The sequence below is a fragment of the Penicilliopsis zonata genome (assembly GCF_001890105.1).
Source record: "Penicilliopsis zonata CBS 506.65 unplaced genomic scaffold ASPZOscaffold_17, whole genome shotgun sequence".
NCBI classification, from domain to species: Eukaryota; Fungi; Ascomycota; class Eurotiomycetes; order Eurotiales; family Aspergillaceae; genus Penicilliopsis; species Penicilliopsis zonata.
In genome coordinates, this window is record NW_019208925.1 from 254,772 (window position 1) to 268,964 (window position 14,193).

The 14,193-nt window shown below is 50.6% G+C and overlaps 4 protein-coding genes across 4 annotated transcripts; 3 read left to right on the plus strand and 1 right to left on the minus strand.

Annotated features, from left to right (window-relative positions):
* Window positions 1–292: 292 nt before the first annotated feature.
* ASPZODRAFT_145747 (hypothetical protein) lies at window positions 293–3,386 on the minus strand (the record flags this gene model as incomplete). The annotated part of the gene is made up of 5 exons (XM_022725102.1): window positions 293–720; window positions 774–1,329; window positions 1,384–1,662; window positions 1,718–3,286; window positions 3,357–3,386. 5 exons carry the CDS (start codon window positions 3,384–3,386, stop codon window positions 293–295), a joined length of 2,862 nt encoding a protein of 953 aa, XP_022578317.1.
* A 5,549-nt stretch (window positions 3,387–8,935) lies between these two features.
* On the plus strand, window positions 8,936–9,418 carry ASPZODRAFT_73593 (hypothetical protein; the record flags this gene model as incomplete). The annotated part of the gene is made up of 1 exon (XM_022729901.1): window positions 8,936–9,418. One exon carries the CDS (start codon window positions 8,936–8,938, stop codon window positions 9,416–9,418), a length of 483 nt encoding a protein of 160 aa, XP_022578318.1.
* A 510-nt stretch (window positions 9,419–9,928) lies between these two features.
* Window positions 9,929–10,147, plus strand: ASPZODRAFT_135834 (hypothetical protein; the record flags this gene model as incomplete). Its single annotated transcript, XM_022723918.1, has 1 exon — window positions 9,929–10,147. A coding segment is annotated over one exon (199 nt), but the record flags the coding sequence as incomplete, so codon positions are not given.
* An 830-nt stretch (window positions 10,148–10,977) lies between these two features.
* ASPZODRAFT_154318 (hypothetical protein) lies at window positions 10,978–14,070 on the plus strand (the record flags this gene model as incomplete). The annotated part of the gene is made up of 1 exon (XM_022726073.1): window positions 10,978–14,070. One exon carries the CDS (start codon window positions 10,978–10,980, stop codon window positions 14,068–14,070), a length of 3,093 nt encoding a protein of 1,030 aa, XP_022578320.1.
* Window positions 14,071–14,193: the final 123 nt, after the last annotated feature.

The following is a 14,193-nucleotide window of genomic DNA, read 5'->3' on the forward strand; positions in this document are numbered from 1 at the left end:
AGAGAAGAAGAAAAAGAGAAAAAGAAGGGAAAGAGAAAAAAAACACAACGAAGAGAATCAAATCCACACACGTAATCGAATCCAGCATGATTCTTGGAGGGAATGTTTTTTGCGCCGTCATGCCATATGAATGGAGCGATCGCATGTCATAAAAACTCTGACAGTAGAAAGACCATATATCCCACGGATTTTCCTGTATGTATACGCCCGAATTAAAGGAAATTAGAAAAGTCGAAGACTGAAGACAAAGGACGAAGAGAACATTATGTAAGCCTGGCGAGGCAGGAACTTATCACGCGCTAGAATTAGCCGCTGACACCGAGACCACAGCACCAGTGCTAGCAGCCTCAGGATCAGGAACAGGTGTCACAGTGGTATCAGCAAGGCCCTTGGGCTCTACAGAACCCTCAACAGCGCTTTGGCTGTCGGTCGGTGGGGGGGTAGGCGGGGCGGCGCCGACTAGAGGGCCTCGACAATGGTCCAGCCCAGTCAGCGAACGTCGGGAAGGCTGCGGAGAGGATTTATGGGAGTTGGGCGGCGTTGTCGAGGATATGGCACCAGCCGGTGGAGCACTCATGGGGGAATTGGGATCAAATATGAGTTTCTCGATGGCCACGATTTGCTTCCCGTAGCTGAATTTCTTCAGTTGGCTGAGCATCGGCTTGATCTGGTCGATAAGAGCTTCCCTCTCCGCTCCCTTAAGCTGCCCAAGAACTTTCTCTAGTCAAAATTAGCATGAATATTCAACAGGAGGTTCAAGCAATGCGACTTACGAATAACATAGTTGCCATACTGGTCACGCATCAAACCAAGGAGAGGGCTTTCGCCTCGCTCGTTGGGCAAGGTCAACATCTGGATGATGTGGCGGCGCTGGTTGGTCTCGCCGAACTCAATGCTCTTCTCGACAACGTTACTGGCGAATTTGTGCTTGGAGTAAACCAGGAGCTGGGAGATCACGACATTGACCATCACAGATCGATCCTTTTCCTCTCCATTCTCAATCACATGCTGAATAACATAATTGCCGAATTGGTCAGGGATCAGATTGGGTGTGCATGCATGAAGCTCAGCAAGGATAGACTCCCGATCCACCTCTTCACAGTGCTCCAACATTCGTTGGATTACACGGCACCCATAAGGGTGAGCCGCCAGCCGGCTGACCTGCCCCTTGAAGGCATTGATGATGAACTGTACATATTGAGATGGTACACGTTCAATGGCCTTTTGAATGACATGGTTGCCATTCTGGTCTCTCACGCATTTGAGAACATGGTTTTCCAGTTCTTTCACCATCATGGCTTGCTGGTCAGTGAGAATATGTTCCAGCGCCTAATTCAAGTTAGTATTGTCACAAAACCGATGACTCGGGGTGCGGATTTGTACCTTCTGAACTACACGACAGCCATACATCTGTGTCGACAGGGCAAGAACGTGGCCCTTCATCTGGTTCGCCAGAAGCTTTTTCTGCGACTGGTTTCCATGCTCGAAGAGCTTCTGTACGACGTAGTTGCCAAAGACATCCGTCATCAACTGCAAGCAGTTTGGCTGGATTTCCCTGAAGACTTGCTCTTTCTCATCACTGTTAGCAGTCTCCAGCTTTTGCTGGATGAACCTGGAACCGTGTTGATCGCCACTAAACTCTACAACATGGTTGTAAATATCCTGCAAAGGGGTCAGTGATGACATGTGGAAATAGTTTTAAAAAAGAACGTCTCACCTTGAGCTCGTATCGCTTATTGCCCTTGCTGTTCGCTCTGAACTCTTCCAGGAGAGGGCTGCGAACGATCTGTGATGAGTCATGGTCCCGATGACCTCTGGCAACCATCGTGGCCGGACTGAGACCGCCCAGATGGGACATAGGATAGAATCCAGAGAGCGCATTCAACCTCGCCGCCTGGTATCCTGCGAAATCATATGCTGGCGGGAATTGGAGGCGGTGAGCAGAGTTGGCGGAGACTTGGCTATAATCGTCGGGCTGTATGGCTCGCAATTTTCTGTCGAGAGTAGCACTCTGGGTCTCTGGGTAACGACCTGTAGCGCCATTTCGAAGCTGGGTCGTCGGTACGGATGGGTTATCGACCGTCGTATAGAAAGGGGAACCCATGCGGCTGTATTCCGAAGGAGAGATCGGGGTGGAGTCCCCAACCCTCGATTTGCTGGCAGCGTACGCCAGCTGCAATTCAGAAGCTGCATCGTTTGCATAACCAGGGACAGCCTGATAGTTGCTTTCTTCGGCTGCACCCTGAAACTTGAGCCGGTTGAGTGACCCCTCGAACGAGGAAGAAGGCAGGTAAGATGGTCGCTGAGAGATCTGCTGGGATACGTAGCCACCATCGCTGAGTTGCAGCCTGGTCAGGCCGGCATTAATATCGACCTGGCCATTACTGTAACGACCCTCGAACCCTTGGCTTTCTGAGTGAAATGACGGGTGAGAGGAGTGAACTGGCCTTTGCGCCGCGTAGGAAGCTGAATTGTGGGACAGGTGCGTATACGGTGTCCGGCCTGCTGGATTGGCAAACGTATCCGGGACAGTCTGTGACAAAGACGACATGCCCATAGTGCCGACAATCTCCTCTGATCGTTGTCCGTCTAGAGAGGTAGGGAATCCTGCTTTCGTCGGGAATCCTGTACCGACAGGGCTTGTTGCAAATGCTGAAGAGCTGATCTGGCGCCGACCATCTGCATTCTTGAATCCACCAAAGCTGCCAAAGGAGATGGAGTCCGTTGATGGTGAAATTGCGTCTGTGGCCGAGTTCAGATAGGTTTTATGACTGACGATGCCGGCTGAAGTACCGATTCCTGACGATCGTGGAAGTGCAAAATACGATGTTGTATCACCAGCTTCTGTGAGAGCCGGGGCACTGCGGTCGCTGGGGCGAGATTGGACAGGCGAGGTCGTCATACCTTTTCCATGACCCATCGACAGGGACGATGATGTGGAACTCACTGTGTTCCAGGGCATGGTCGGACGACCAGACCAAGCGTCGGACTCGGATGAGGGCAACAGGGATCCCGATCCCGATTTCCCCTCAAAAGCATTTTCCGGGGAGATGTGTTGCTCTAGATTCCACCTGTTAGTCACACCTTCCCCATCGAGACTTCTCTCAAGGGGCATTCCCCTACCTTCAGCAAAACCGTTGCCGAGGCTGCTATCTCCCCAGATGTTGCTGTTCCAACCACCCTTGGCACCACCAAAACTCTTCCCCACCCCTGTATGATGAGACGCCCGCGTCCGCTCGCTGTTCATGCCGGAGGGACCGATATTTGAGGGTCGGTTCGAGCGTACCTGTGATCCTATCAGTGACTTCAATCTTTTTTTTGTTGGAACAGTTCTCGAACGGTCTTCCTGGACTCACACTATGTACGGCGCTTGCATTGGCTGCCATGGCAGACGCCATTCCACCTGACACCGACGTTGGTTCAACACCAAATAAAATATGTACTTCAACAATGAGTGAGTATCGCACGAGATGCTCCTCTCAAAGCTTTATCCGAGTTTGCTGAGAAGGGGGAAAAAACCTCCCCGACGGTAGCTCGGTAGGTATTTGCAAAAGAGCCCCAGGCACCGACTAGGATGCACGACGAGTAAACGGGACTGCAGGTGACAAATATAGTTGTTAGCGACAGTCTAACGGGCAGATCCAAGGGGTGGAAAGGCAGCTCCGGAGCGGGGCAGGAGTAGTGGTAGTAGTAGTAGTAGCAGCAGCAGCAGAAGGCGGTGTTGTAGGACTTACCAAGGGAGAAGAAGATGGGCAAGTAGACGCAAAGAGGGATGTCGGGAAAGCAAAAAGATCAAGGGCTGCAGCGAAGCGGCCAAGGCATGCACAATTATACAGGCCCAGAAGGAAGGGGGAAGGAAGGGAGGAGTGGCAGGCGAAAACGAGAAATGCTGATGAGAGGCAAAAGGGTCTAGCAGGTGTAGTCTCCAGGTGGATGCAAGGCAAGGTGACAGGAATTGGCAAGCCTCCTAGGATCGTTTGTCAGCGGCGTTGCCAGCAGGTAGCCGTGGTTCAGATTGCCGGTGTGTATCGCGATGTTACTACGCTCCGTGCATGCTCCAGGAATCTCGAATCTCGCGGATCGTCCTCATGTGTCTGGCGCAGAGGCGGCAGAAAGTGGGCTCCAGAAACGATGGACGTTGGGGAGCTCGGATGGATTTGCGGCGGCAAGGGGGGTTGAGTCAAATTGCCGCCGGAGGGAGAGGAATGTGTCGGTCGCGCAGATAGAAAGATAGACGTGATTCGAAGGATGGGAATGTGGACGAGAGACAAAGCACGGTATCAACGTCGTCCAGCTGTCACACAAACGAGAAATAGCATGTCACAGAAGGTTTGGGGGCGGGCCAGCAAATTCTTCCTGGAAAGATGGCACTCGTGTGTCCCGATCTGCCTTCTGTTGCTATTCTTGTCCTTGCCTCCCTTTTCTCTGCTCGTCCGTGATGATACCTCGATTCGAACGGGTCGATTTTCGGGCTGAGCGGTTCGGTTGAAGGAGAAAAGCGGTCGAGCGAGTGAGGCGGGAAGAGAAGAGGGTCTGGGAGAAGGGGAAAAAAAAAAGTCGACAGCGGAGAGTGGACGACGGCGAGGATTAGAAGGAAGATAGAGAGAATTATTTAAAAAGCAAAAATGGGAAAAAAAAATTATAGGAAAAAAAAAAAGAGGAGCACGAAAGCTGATAAGATCCTCTCTCTCTCTCCCCCTTGGCGAGTGAGTAGGAAGCAGAAAGGTGGCACGCAGCAAGCAAGCAAGCAAGTAGAAAATCCGTGCTGGTCCGTGTGGAGGAGGAGGGAATCACCCGTCAGCTAGATAAGTTTCCTTCAGGCTGGGGAGCAGCAGTTTGGTAGGGCCTTCGCGCTGGATGACGCCTACAAGATCTTCGCTGCTGGCTCACACTAACAGGAAAAAGCTCTGGGGCGGTCCAGTCGCGACTCGCGCTTCTTCTTCTAGCCGTGCTTAAGGCTTAGTCTGAGTGGGATCTCAACACTAGGCCAAAGGTACCTCAGGCCTAAACGAAGGTAATCTCCGCCACCCCGCTGGTAGGGCCCAGCACAGCGATCGGGAGCGAACAATCAACAAGCTGGACAGCTGGCGGCCGTAACTTCCTGGCGACTCATCCCTGGCGTCTTGCTGACTCTGGCCACGGTCGGGCGAGCCAGTTGGTTCGTTTCCCAGGTAGGTACCTCAATCCTCTGTTTCTCTCCAAGGTTCAATAATAATAACTAACTAACTAATAACTGGTTCTCATGTTCCTAGAATTACAACTCCTCCCCACAGAGCTCTACTCTACCAAGTACGAACGGTCGACCACACTGGTACCTACCAGGGATTTATTCTGCTACAACTACCGAACGATTATCATAGACCATTCAACCCCTCATACAATAGTTAAAGAACGATCAAGCCACACTGAAGGATACTAGCAGCGATCAGTGACCCAGGAGAGGGGAGGTTGAGACGCTATGCCCACTAGACAAGTCACCGCTAACTCCCCCTTGCTTTACAATAGGAACCTTCCCTCGATGAGCGGTACAAAAGTAGCAGTGAGTCGTGAGGGTGGTTTGGTCTCGAAGACTGACTGCGTCCGCGTTTCTGCGCAGTAGATTTCAAGGACAGTAAGACAGTGTCCGGTGGTTTCTGCATAGACAGCGAACGACATCAGAGAGTCATCGCCCTCGAAGCTTTAATTAAAAAAAAATCAAAACAATAATAAGAATAATTTGTTATGAACCTACACACGGCCGATTTCTACAAATATGAGATACCCTCAGTCAATACAAAACTGTGGGGTCTATAACTTAGGTAGCCATCTGGTGCAAACATTCTGTCATTCCAGATGGATTCTTAAACTATCTGATGTGTGTGCGCCAGAGGACCGTAGCCGTGGCCATTTCCGCCACTCCTTCAGCACTTTCTCCTCGTAGATCCATACCAGTAGGTAGCGGTACGCTTTTCCTATGTGCTGGACCGTCTCTCTGTTCTCTCAGGTGATCTTTGGTTCCGTTGTCTTCCGGTTATAATTGACTGCGCGCTTGGCTGATTATTCAACCAAGCAAATAAGCTTCAACAATAGGTACGTACCTAGGTACCTAACCTACGTAGTTACTTAGTATACCTAACCTAGGTAGTTGTCTAGGTAGTTACCTAGGTCAAGTACTAGCAACATTGTGATCTCTACGATTCTATCGCTTCTCTCGGCCGTGTGTCAGGCAATTTTCTTACCTGCAACGTTGTCGCTATGTACGACCTCTGTGGTACGGAGTACAACAAGTTGTTCCATCGTGTCACCTCGGGCTATCTCGATGGTGAGGTAGATAGGCAGCAGCGTGGCCGCCGTGGTGTGGAAATCATGACCACGACAGATGTGTGACGTATAGGATAGGATTACTTAGTCTAACGTCAGGTCAGATGTTTAACTAGTGTGCAACGATGCAACCCTTGGAGATAAAATGGTACTTCCATGGCTGTAGAGCGTCTAGATCATCGTTATTGAGGTTGAGGTAACCACTTTCCTAAATAGCTAGATGCAAGACCTTGGCTTAGTTATAGTTTCTCTGCTTATGGTTATTAAATACCTTATGTACAAGCACTACAGATCTCTAACATTATTATCTATCAACATTATATACAGTTGCAGTGAATTCATATGAGACTTATGAAAGTCATGAAACACTTGTAACGAACTAAAGACGGACTTGAGTTGTCTCTAGCTGAAGGAAATTATATTCTCATTATCATAGTCAGATCATAACCTAGAGGTGAATAGATATTAGACTTGTGTTCATTGTGCTGCTGTTGAAGAGGTAACTAAATATATTATGCTAGATTGTGAATCTATCTACTACTTTGAGTGCTATCTCAGCACTCAGCATCATAAACAGAGTCTATTATACAGAATATTAAGATTTTCTGGCCAAGGCGTACCTCTATTATTTCTGATGCTTGAGCATATTCAAGATAGCTCGCCTGTGTACTTTGACATGCCATATTATCATTCATGATATTTATATCAACATCCTCAGATTTGACAGGACTATTGAATAAAACTATAAAACAACAGGATAAATATTACAGAAGGGATCTCTACTCTGATAGTAATCTTCTCAATCATATAAAAATATTAATAAATATTCCCATCACATCAGTATTGGTGGTATGGCTACCCGACTAAATATTACCTACCTAACCTAGGTAATTGACAGTTATGGTCATCTCTGTAGTTATTTATAGTCTACTTATGCTGATGCCTAGGAAGACATGGAGATAGAAAGAAAGCCTGTTTCTCTATTGACTGTTTTTCTGTTTGATCTATTCCAATAGACTAGTATATTTAACACCTTCAAGATGAATACTCTTACTACAGTATTCGCAACAATGAGAAATTCAAGTACAACCCGTCATCTTGCCTACTTGTAATGGTGTCACCGGAAGTACTAAACTTCCAATCATCATTGTAGAGACTTGCTGCTGTCTGATTTTTACGAACCTATATTGCGCACTCCATATTTACTTCGTATCCACAGATGAGAAAATTATGGCCAATACTCTATTCTTAGCAGGTGGCAGATCCCTCGCTACGGAGTAGACTTGCTGACTGACACTGGACAATCCCATTGGGAAACAAAACAATAAAAAAAACAAACAGTTGAATGAAAACAAACAGTCATATCAAGATTAGTTACTTTGATTTCTTCATCCATCTTATTTTACAAGATGTGTAAGGAGGCCATCAAATGACGCAATAATGCCTCTTGTCTTATTACTATAGACTCATAGAGTAATACTAAAATCTCTGCACTGGCAACTTTCAAGTTTCAGGGGAAACAGCCCACCCCAAAAAGAAACCCAGGTGGGGTTAGGTCACTATATAAGATGCCTGAAAATGGAAGCCGTGACATGTTTCTGTCCAATGAACTCCTGTTCACCCTGCAGCTAAGAAGAACAGCGGTTAGCAGAGCGCCCCCACCAGCTGCTCCTGAGTGGATGGGATCCCCAGCTCTCAGGTACACTCGAGCCTGGATTGGCTGGCGCTCTGAAAGACAACAGGAATCCTGCATTAGCGTTGAAACCGGCCAACCGCCAAGATCCATTGGGGCAGCGGCCAACAATAAACATCCCGTTTGACCAGCCAGCGCTAGACGGGCACTGGACAGTCAGTCCTTGCTGGCGTTGCATGTGGCCTGGGCCCTTGCGCTGCCTGCGCCTCGTTCTGGTCTGACCCGGGCGCTTCCACTGCTAAGGTCTTACCGGTAGCTAAGGGCCCTCCTCGCCCCGTTATTATTATTATTCCTGCCTGCCGGGTGCTGCCCTCCTTTCTCTCTCGCCTTCCCACGAGACCCTCCCTCCCTCCTCCTCCTCCGCCTCCCTCCTTTGCTCGTCGTCTCTCCTCTTCCCATCGGTTGTCTTCACCACCACCTCCCCAACCACTATCAAATGCACGTGTCGGCTTCACTCTTTTAGCTGTTCACTGTTGCTATCCGTTCTTTGCTTGCCGTCGTGGAATTGCCGATCCATCGCCACCTCATATCGATACGCCCCTGTCCTGGAAGACCAGTAAAAACGGCCACACATTCTCTATCCCACCCAACCGTCATTGTTTCAGCGTGTTGATACATATTTCTTGTTCCGCATCCTGAGACCTCGACGTGAGTGTCGCCTGTCGACATCCTCTCGGCGCCTATTGACGAATTCTATCCAGCTCGACCGACCCCTGTTGACCATACGTTCACTCCCTCGAAAATTAAAAACAACAACAAGACTTTCGTTCCTTCGATCTCAAGATCGGACTCCAACCGTTACGATTCAATTCGATCAGATCCGATTCAATCACATATTTGAATAAATAAAAAAAATACTACCTTTCGACCTACTCCGGAATCATGAAGTTCGCCGGTCTCTTCGCTCGCAGTAGCGACGACAACAATGGAATGTCTTCCGCCATGGTCGATCTGTTGATTTCCCTGTTAGTACTTGTGCTGCTCGGCTTTGCTTTGGTTGCTACCCTGCTCGTGCTGCGCCGCAAGCGGCGCAACCGCGGCATGGACTCCGAGCTTCCTGTACATAATGGGCAGTGCGTGCCCACCCACCGCCGTCTCACCATCACGGCGAGTCCCTATGGAAAGACAGAGTCTGTCCTTGTATATGATGAAAAGCGCAGCCTCGTCGAGAATTCGTCCAGCCCCCCCTCGAGCCCTGTCCCGGAGATCCGCATCACCTTCCCCGAAGAGGAGGATGAGGGTGGCAAGCGCAAGTCGGGCCGCATGGTGGTTGTGAGAATCAGCGATGCGGGCAGTGTGGGCTTGGAGCCCTGCAACGAGGAGCTGCCCCCATACCAGTCGAGCGATGCTGACCGATTCCACTCTCTGGACCTCGAGCGCATGGGGGGTCTGAAGGAGAAGGAGGATCTGAAGAGATGGTCCTAGATGCCGACATCTCAGCCCCAATTCCCAACCTTCCCACACCTTCACGCCAGCAAATTCGGCCTGACATATACCCTCGCTCGATACCGCCATTCTCGCATCGATGACCAATTCATGACGATCATCTCCGGCGAAGCTTCTTTCGCTTCTTTTGTGTACCCCCTCCCATATTTACATAGACACCCATTTTGATCATTGCCACTTGCACATACGCAGATGGATCTGTTATTTTTTTTCCCCCATTTTTTTCACTGCTCATTCACTGGGTTCACTGTCGTCGTTTCGCCTCGATACTGTCCCAAGTGTGATGCATGCTGAGAAAACTGAATTGTGAATAGCAAAGGGCTCACAGCTCATTTCAAAACCAGTCTCTGTCTTCTGGCGTTTTTGCTCTCATATCTATCCTTCTAGGTGTATAGTCACATCGCCAGTGCTCTCTTTTTTTCTTGTCCCCCCCCTTATTTCCTCATTATTCTGCCTCTTGACCCTGCTACGTTACTAGGGCCAGGAAGATATGCAAATTCGACTGCTTGACTCCTCAGGTTCTCTCTGTCCTCTGGTTCTTGCGTCTTTCCTCTTTATTCCCTCTTCCCCCCTTTTCTTCTTCTCTTCCACACGGCTTCTCTTCTTCATTCTTATTTCTTACTCCATACTTTACCTTTCCTTCCGTTTGCCTTATGGTTCCTGGCAGCTGGATAATGTATGTAACTAGTCCACTATCCTCGATCGCCGTTCCGGCGTGATTCAATCCATTGACTGTATAATTAGATGTCTGAATTATAATACCAGTAGATAACTAGCCGGTAGCTGTAGGGTTCCAAATGTACTCCGTACCTCGTTGTTCGTACCCTGGGCAGACCAATGATAGGCGCGGCAATTCGGCAGCTGCTCCAAACTTCTATCCGTGAGCTCCGCGACGTCACGACAAAATTGACCTCCTCGCCTATTCTTTTACCTACCAGCTCCTCACCGGCCACTCTTTCTATTCTTTTCATCTCGATCTTTCTTTTCTTCATTCAGTCGAGCTTCTTTACCTCGATATCATCAATTGCGCACGCAGCGGTACTGTTCTCAGTGCACGATGCGTTTGTTCTGACCTGCGCATATTTCTCTCCCCCCACCCCTTCGTCTTCATATGCTTAAGTGCATCGACGCGAGGCTCCTCATCCATTATCAGATTCCTTTCCTAGATCTCTTTCTTCTTTCTTTCTTTCTTTCTTTCTTGCCTTTCCTTTCTTTCTTTTCTTATAATATCCTTGTATCTCGGCAACGGTGCCGATCTTCTTTCCTTCGATTTATCCGCGAACGTCCGTATCCACTGGCCGACTTTTCGAGCCCACTAAGTAAAACGAACACGATCGGATCTCCTTTCCTTTCTTTTCTTTCTGTTCTTTTTTTTCTTTTATTTTTTCTTGTATCGTCCGTCGTCTTGCCAAGAGATTGGAACGGCGGGGAAATATTATAGTTTCGAAGCTTCCATCGCACGCAGACCGAGAAACTTGTTGCCCAGCCCCAACAGGAAGTATAATATATCGGTTAGAGAGGCGCAGGCGCCATTCGCGATGCAGTCACAGGTCCAACGGGCCAAGAGGGAGGAGGAGGAGAGGCAGAAAACACAGGCTTTGGAACGGGAGTTCAAGTGGAAACACTGGGGACTGCTCGGCGTGTTAGGCTGGGTATTATGTGTACACGTTGTTGGCATATTTTTCTTTACCAAGGGGTTTCTTTTGACTCGAATGGTTCTGGACAACAAATCTAGCTGTGACGTCCTTCCTTTCGACGAGGTTTCGCAACACCGGGAAGGATGTTGGCATCCGAAATCGTTCGACAAGGCGATTGTCATCATCATCGATGCCTTGCGGTATGACTTCACGGTCCCCTTTGCACCAACCACTGAGAGTGCCACGGCGCATCTGTTCCACGATAATATCCCCGTCTTCCATGAAACGGCTGTCGAAACCCCTCAGAATGCCTTTTTGCTCCCTTTCATTGCGGATCCGCCAACTACTACGCTCCAGCGACTCAAAGGGCTGACCACGGGTACCTTGCCCACTTTCATGGACGCGGGATCCAATTTCGCCGGCACAGCAATCGATGAAGACAACCTGGTGGCCCAGTTGACCGCGGCGGGAAAGACCTTGGTTCATCTGGGCGATGACACTTGGCATGCCTTGTTCCCGGGCTACTTCGAGCCAAACCTCACCCATGCATTTGACTCGTTCAATGTTTGGGACCTGCACACGGTCGATAACGGAGTGAACGAGCATTTGTTTCCCCTTCTCCATCCGGCCAATGGCACCAAGTGGGACGTGATCTTCGGCCATTATCTGGGTGTTGACCATGCCGGCCATCGTTACGGACCAAACCACGCCGCCATGGCTGCCAAACTGAGGCAAATGGATCAGGTCATCCGTGACATGATTGCTGCTCTTGACGACAAGACCCTCTTGGTCGTCATGGGAGATCATGGAATGGACACCAAGGGTGACCATGGCGGTGAATCGGATGACGAAGTCGAAGCAGCCCTGTGGATGTATTCGAAAAAGAAAATCTTCGGCCGTACCGACCCAGCCCATGTCTTCCCCCCCGCTAACGCCAAGGAGCGAGCTATCCCCCAGATCGATCTCGTGCCGACGCTCTCTCTCCTGCTTGGCATGCCTATTCCGTTCAATAATTTGGGTTCGCCCATCGCCGAGGCTTTCGTCGGACCCGCCGGTCGTGACTTCAAGACGTTGGTCAATGTCAACCGCCTGACTTCAGCCCAGATCAAACGGTACCAGCATGAATACTCTCGCGTGAGTGGCGGATCTGATGATCATGTCTCCCAATCACTTGCTCTCTGGGAAACGGCGGAAAGCGACTGGCAGAAGCTTCCCAGGAAAACCAAATCTGATTCTGTAGCTTTGCGCGCTCTTTATGATCTGTACCGGATTTACCAGCGGGATACCCTCCGAGTCTGCCGAGGCCTGTGGGCGAGTTTCGATGTCCCCAGCATGTTGCAGGGAATTTCCATCCTTGTGGCCGGGATCATTGTGCTGGTCTTCTACGCTCGCGGCCTCAAGAGCGACACGAGGTCTCAGCTGAGTTCGTCTTTCCTACTGCGTGCTGGTGCAGGATCAGTGCTGGGAGGTATCGGCAGTACCGTTCTTGTCTTCACCGAGTTTCTGGACGGCCCCGTCCTCGAGACATCGGCTTTGTTTGCCGCGGGGGGTAGCATCATCGGGGCTGCGTCTGCCATATTTGGGCGTCCGACAGGGTTGTCCTCCCCGTTTCCTACCTCGCTGTGGGGCTGGCTTGCCCTCTTCTTCACGGTCTCCCAGTCTATTGGCTTTGCCTCCAACTCCTACACGATCTGGGAAGACGAAATCCTCCTTTTCTTCCTTACCACGTTTGGGGTCGTGGCCGGCATCTCTTCGATGCGGCAGAAGACCACCTCTGACAGAGTCTTGGGTGTCTATCACTCGATCCTCTTCATCATCCTTGGACGACTGGCCTCCTTCTCCCGACTGTGCCGGGAAGAGCAGATGCCCTTCTGCCGTTCTACCTACTACGCTTCCTCGACCTCATCCACCTCGGCGCCATGGCAGCTGGTCATCCCTGTTGTCGTCGCGCTCTTCCTTCCCGGGGTGGTGCGGTCATTCTATGACGGTTCGAAATCGTACGAGGGCGCCTCGAGTCTCTGGATCGGCTTTGCCTTCCGGCTGGGGCTGTTTGTGGCATCTCTGTTCTGGATGCTCGACTCTGCTGACGATGGAGAATGGCTGCCTCTGGGCAAGGACACGCTCAAGGCTGTGCGCGTGTTCCTCGCCCAGCTTGTCCTGGCACTGGCCTTTGCCGCCGGCACCACCGCCTTCATCTACTCCAAACCGTGCGTCACCATCAGCGTGAACCCCGCCGGGGGGCCCGAGAGTTCCCCGCTGCAGCAAGCCGGACGGACAACAGTGACGATTCTCGGATTCGGCAACGTCTACGGAACGCGCTTCTTCTTCCTTGTCATCAACTTCTGCCTCGGGATCATCTTGATGCAGAAACCCATGGGACAGGGCGCCATTGGTCTGCAGCTGTGGCAGATGCTGTCCCTGCTGGAGATCCTCGACACAAATTCGCTGACCACCACCAACTCGGCCATTGGCCCCGTGGTCCTAGGTCTCCTAGGCTCCTTCTACTACTTCAAGACCGGCCACCAGGCCGTCCTGAGTAGCATCCAGTGGGAGTCGGCATTCATCCCGCTTTCCACCGTCAAATACCCTTGGTCCCCGTTGCTCGTCGTTTTGAACACCTTTGGCGCCCAGATCCTAGCTGCTGTTGCCGTGCCTTTGACGGCCCTCTGGAAACGGCCCTTCCAGCTAAACAACCCATCCTCCTCCTCCTCCCCATCTTCACCGGCTGCTCAGCAACCCAGCCCCACCATCAAACTTCTGTCCGACGTCGCCCAAGCCGCCACAACACATATCCTCTACTTTGCGACAGTCAACCTCGCTACAACCATGTGGGCAGGCCATCTCCGTCGTCACCTCATGCTGTACCGCATCTTTAACCCGCGTTTCATGATGGGCGCGGCCGCCCTGGGAATCGTCGACCTGGTCGTCATGATCGTCGCTGTCGGCGGCGTGCGCTTTACAACCCTCAGCGTCGGCGAGATATTTGGCTGGTAGTTTCTAGTTTCTGGCCTCTGGGTTCTTGAGAGAAACGTGTTGAAAAAAGCTGTCATGTAATTTAATAGCTTATGTAGACTTAAGTTCAGTCTAATCATTCAAATCTTCACCGTTAGATCATTC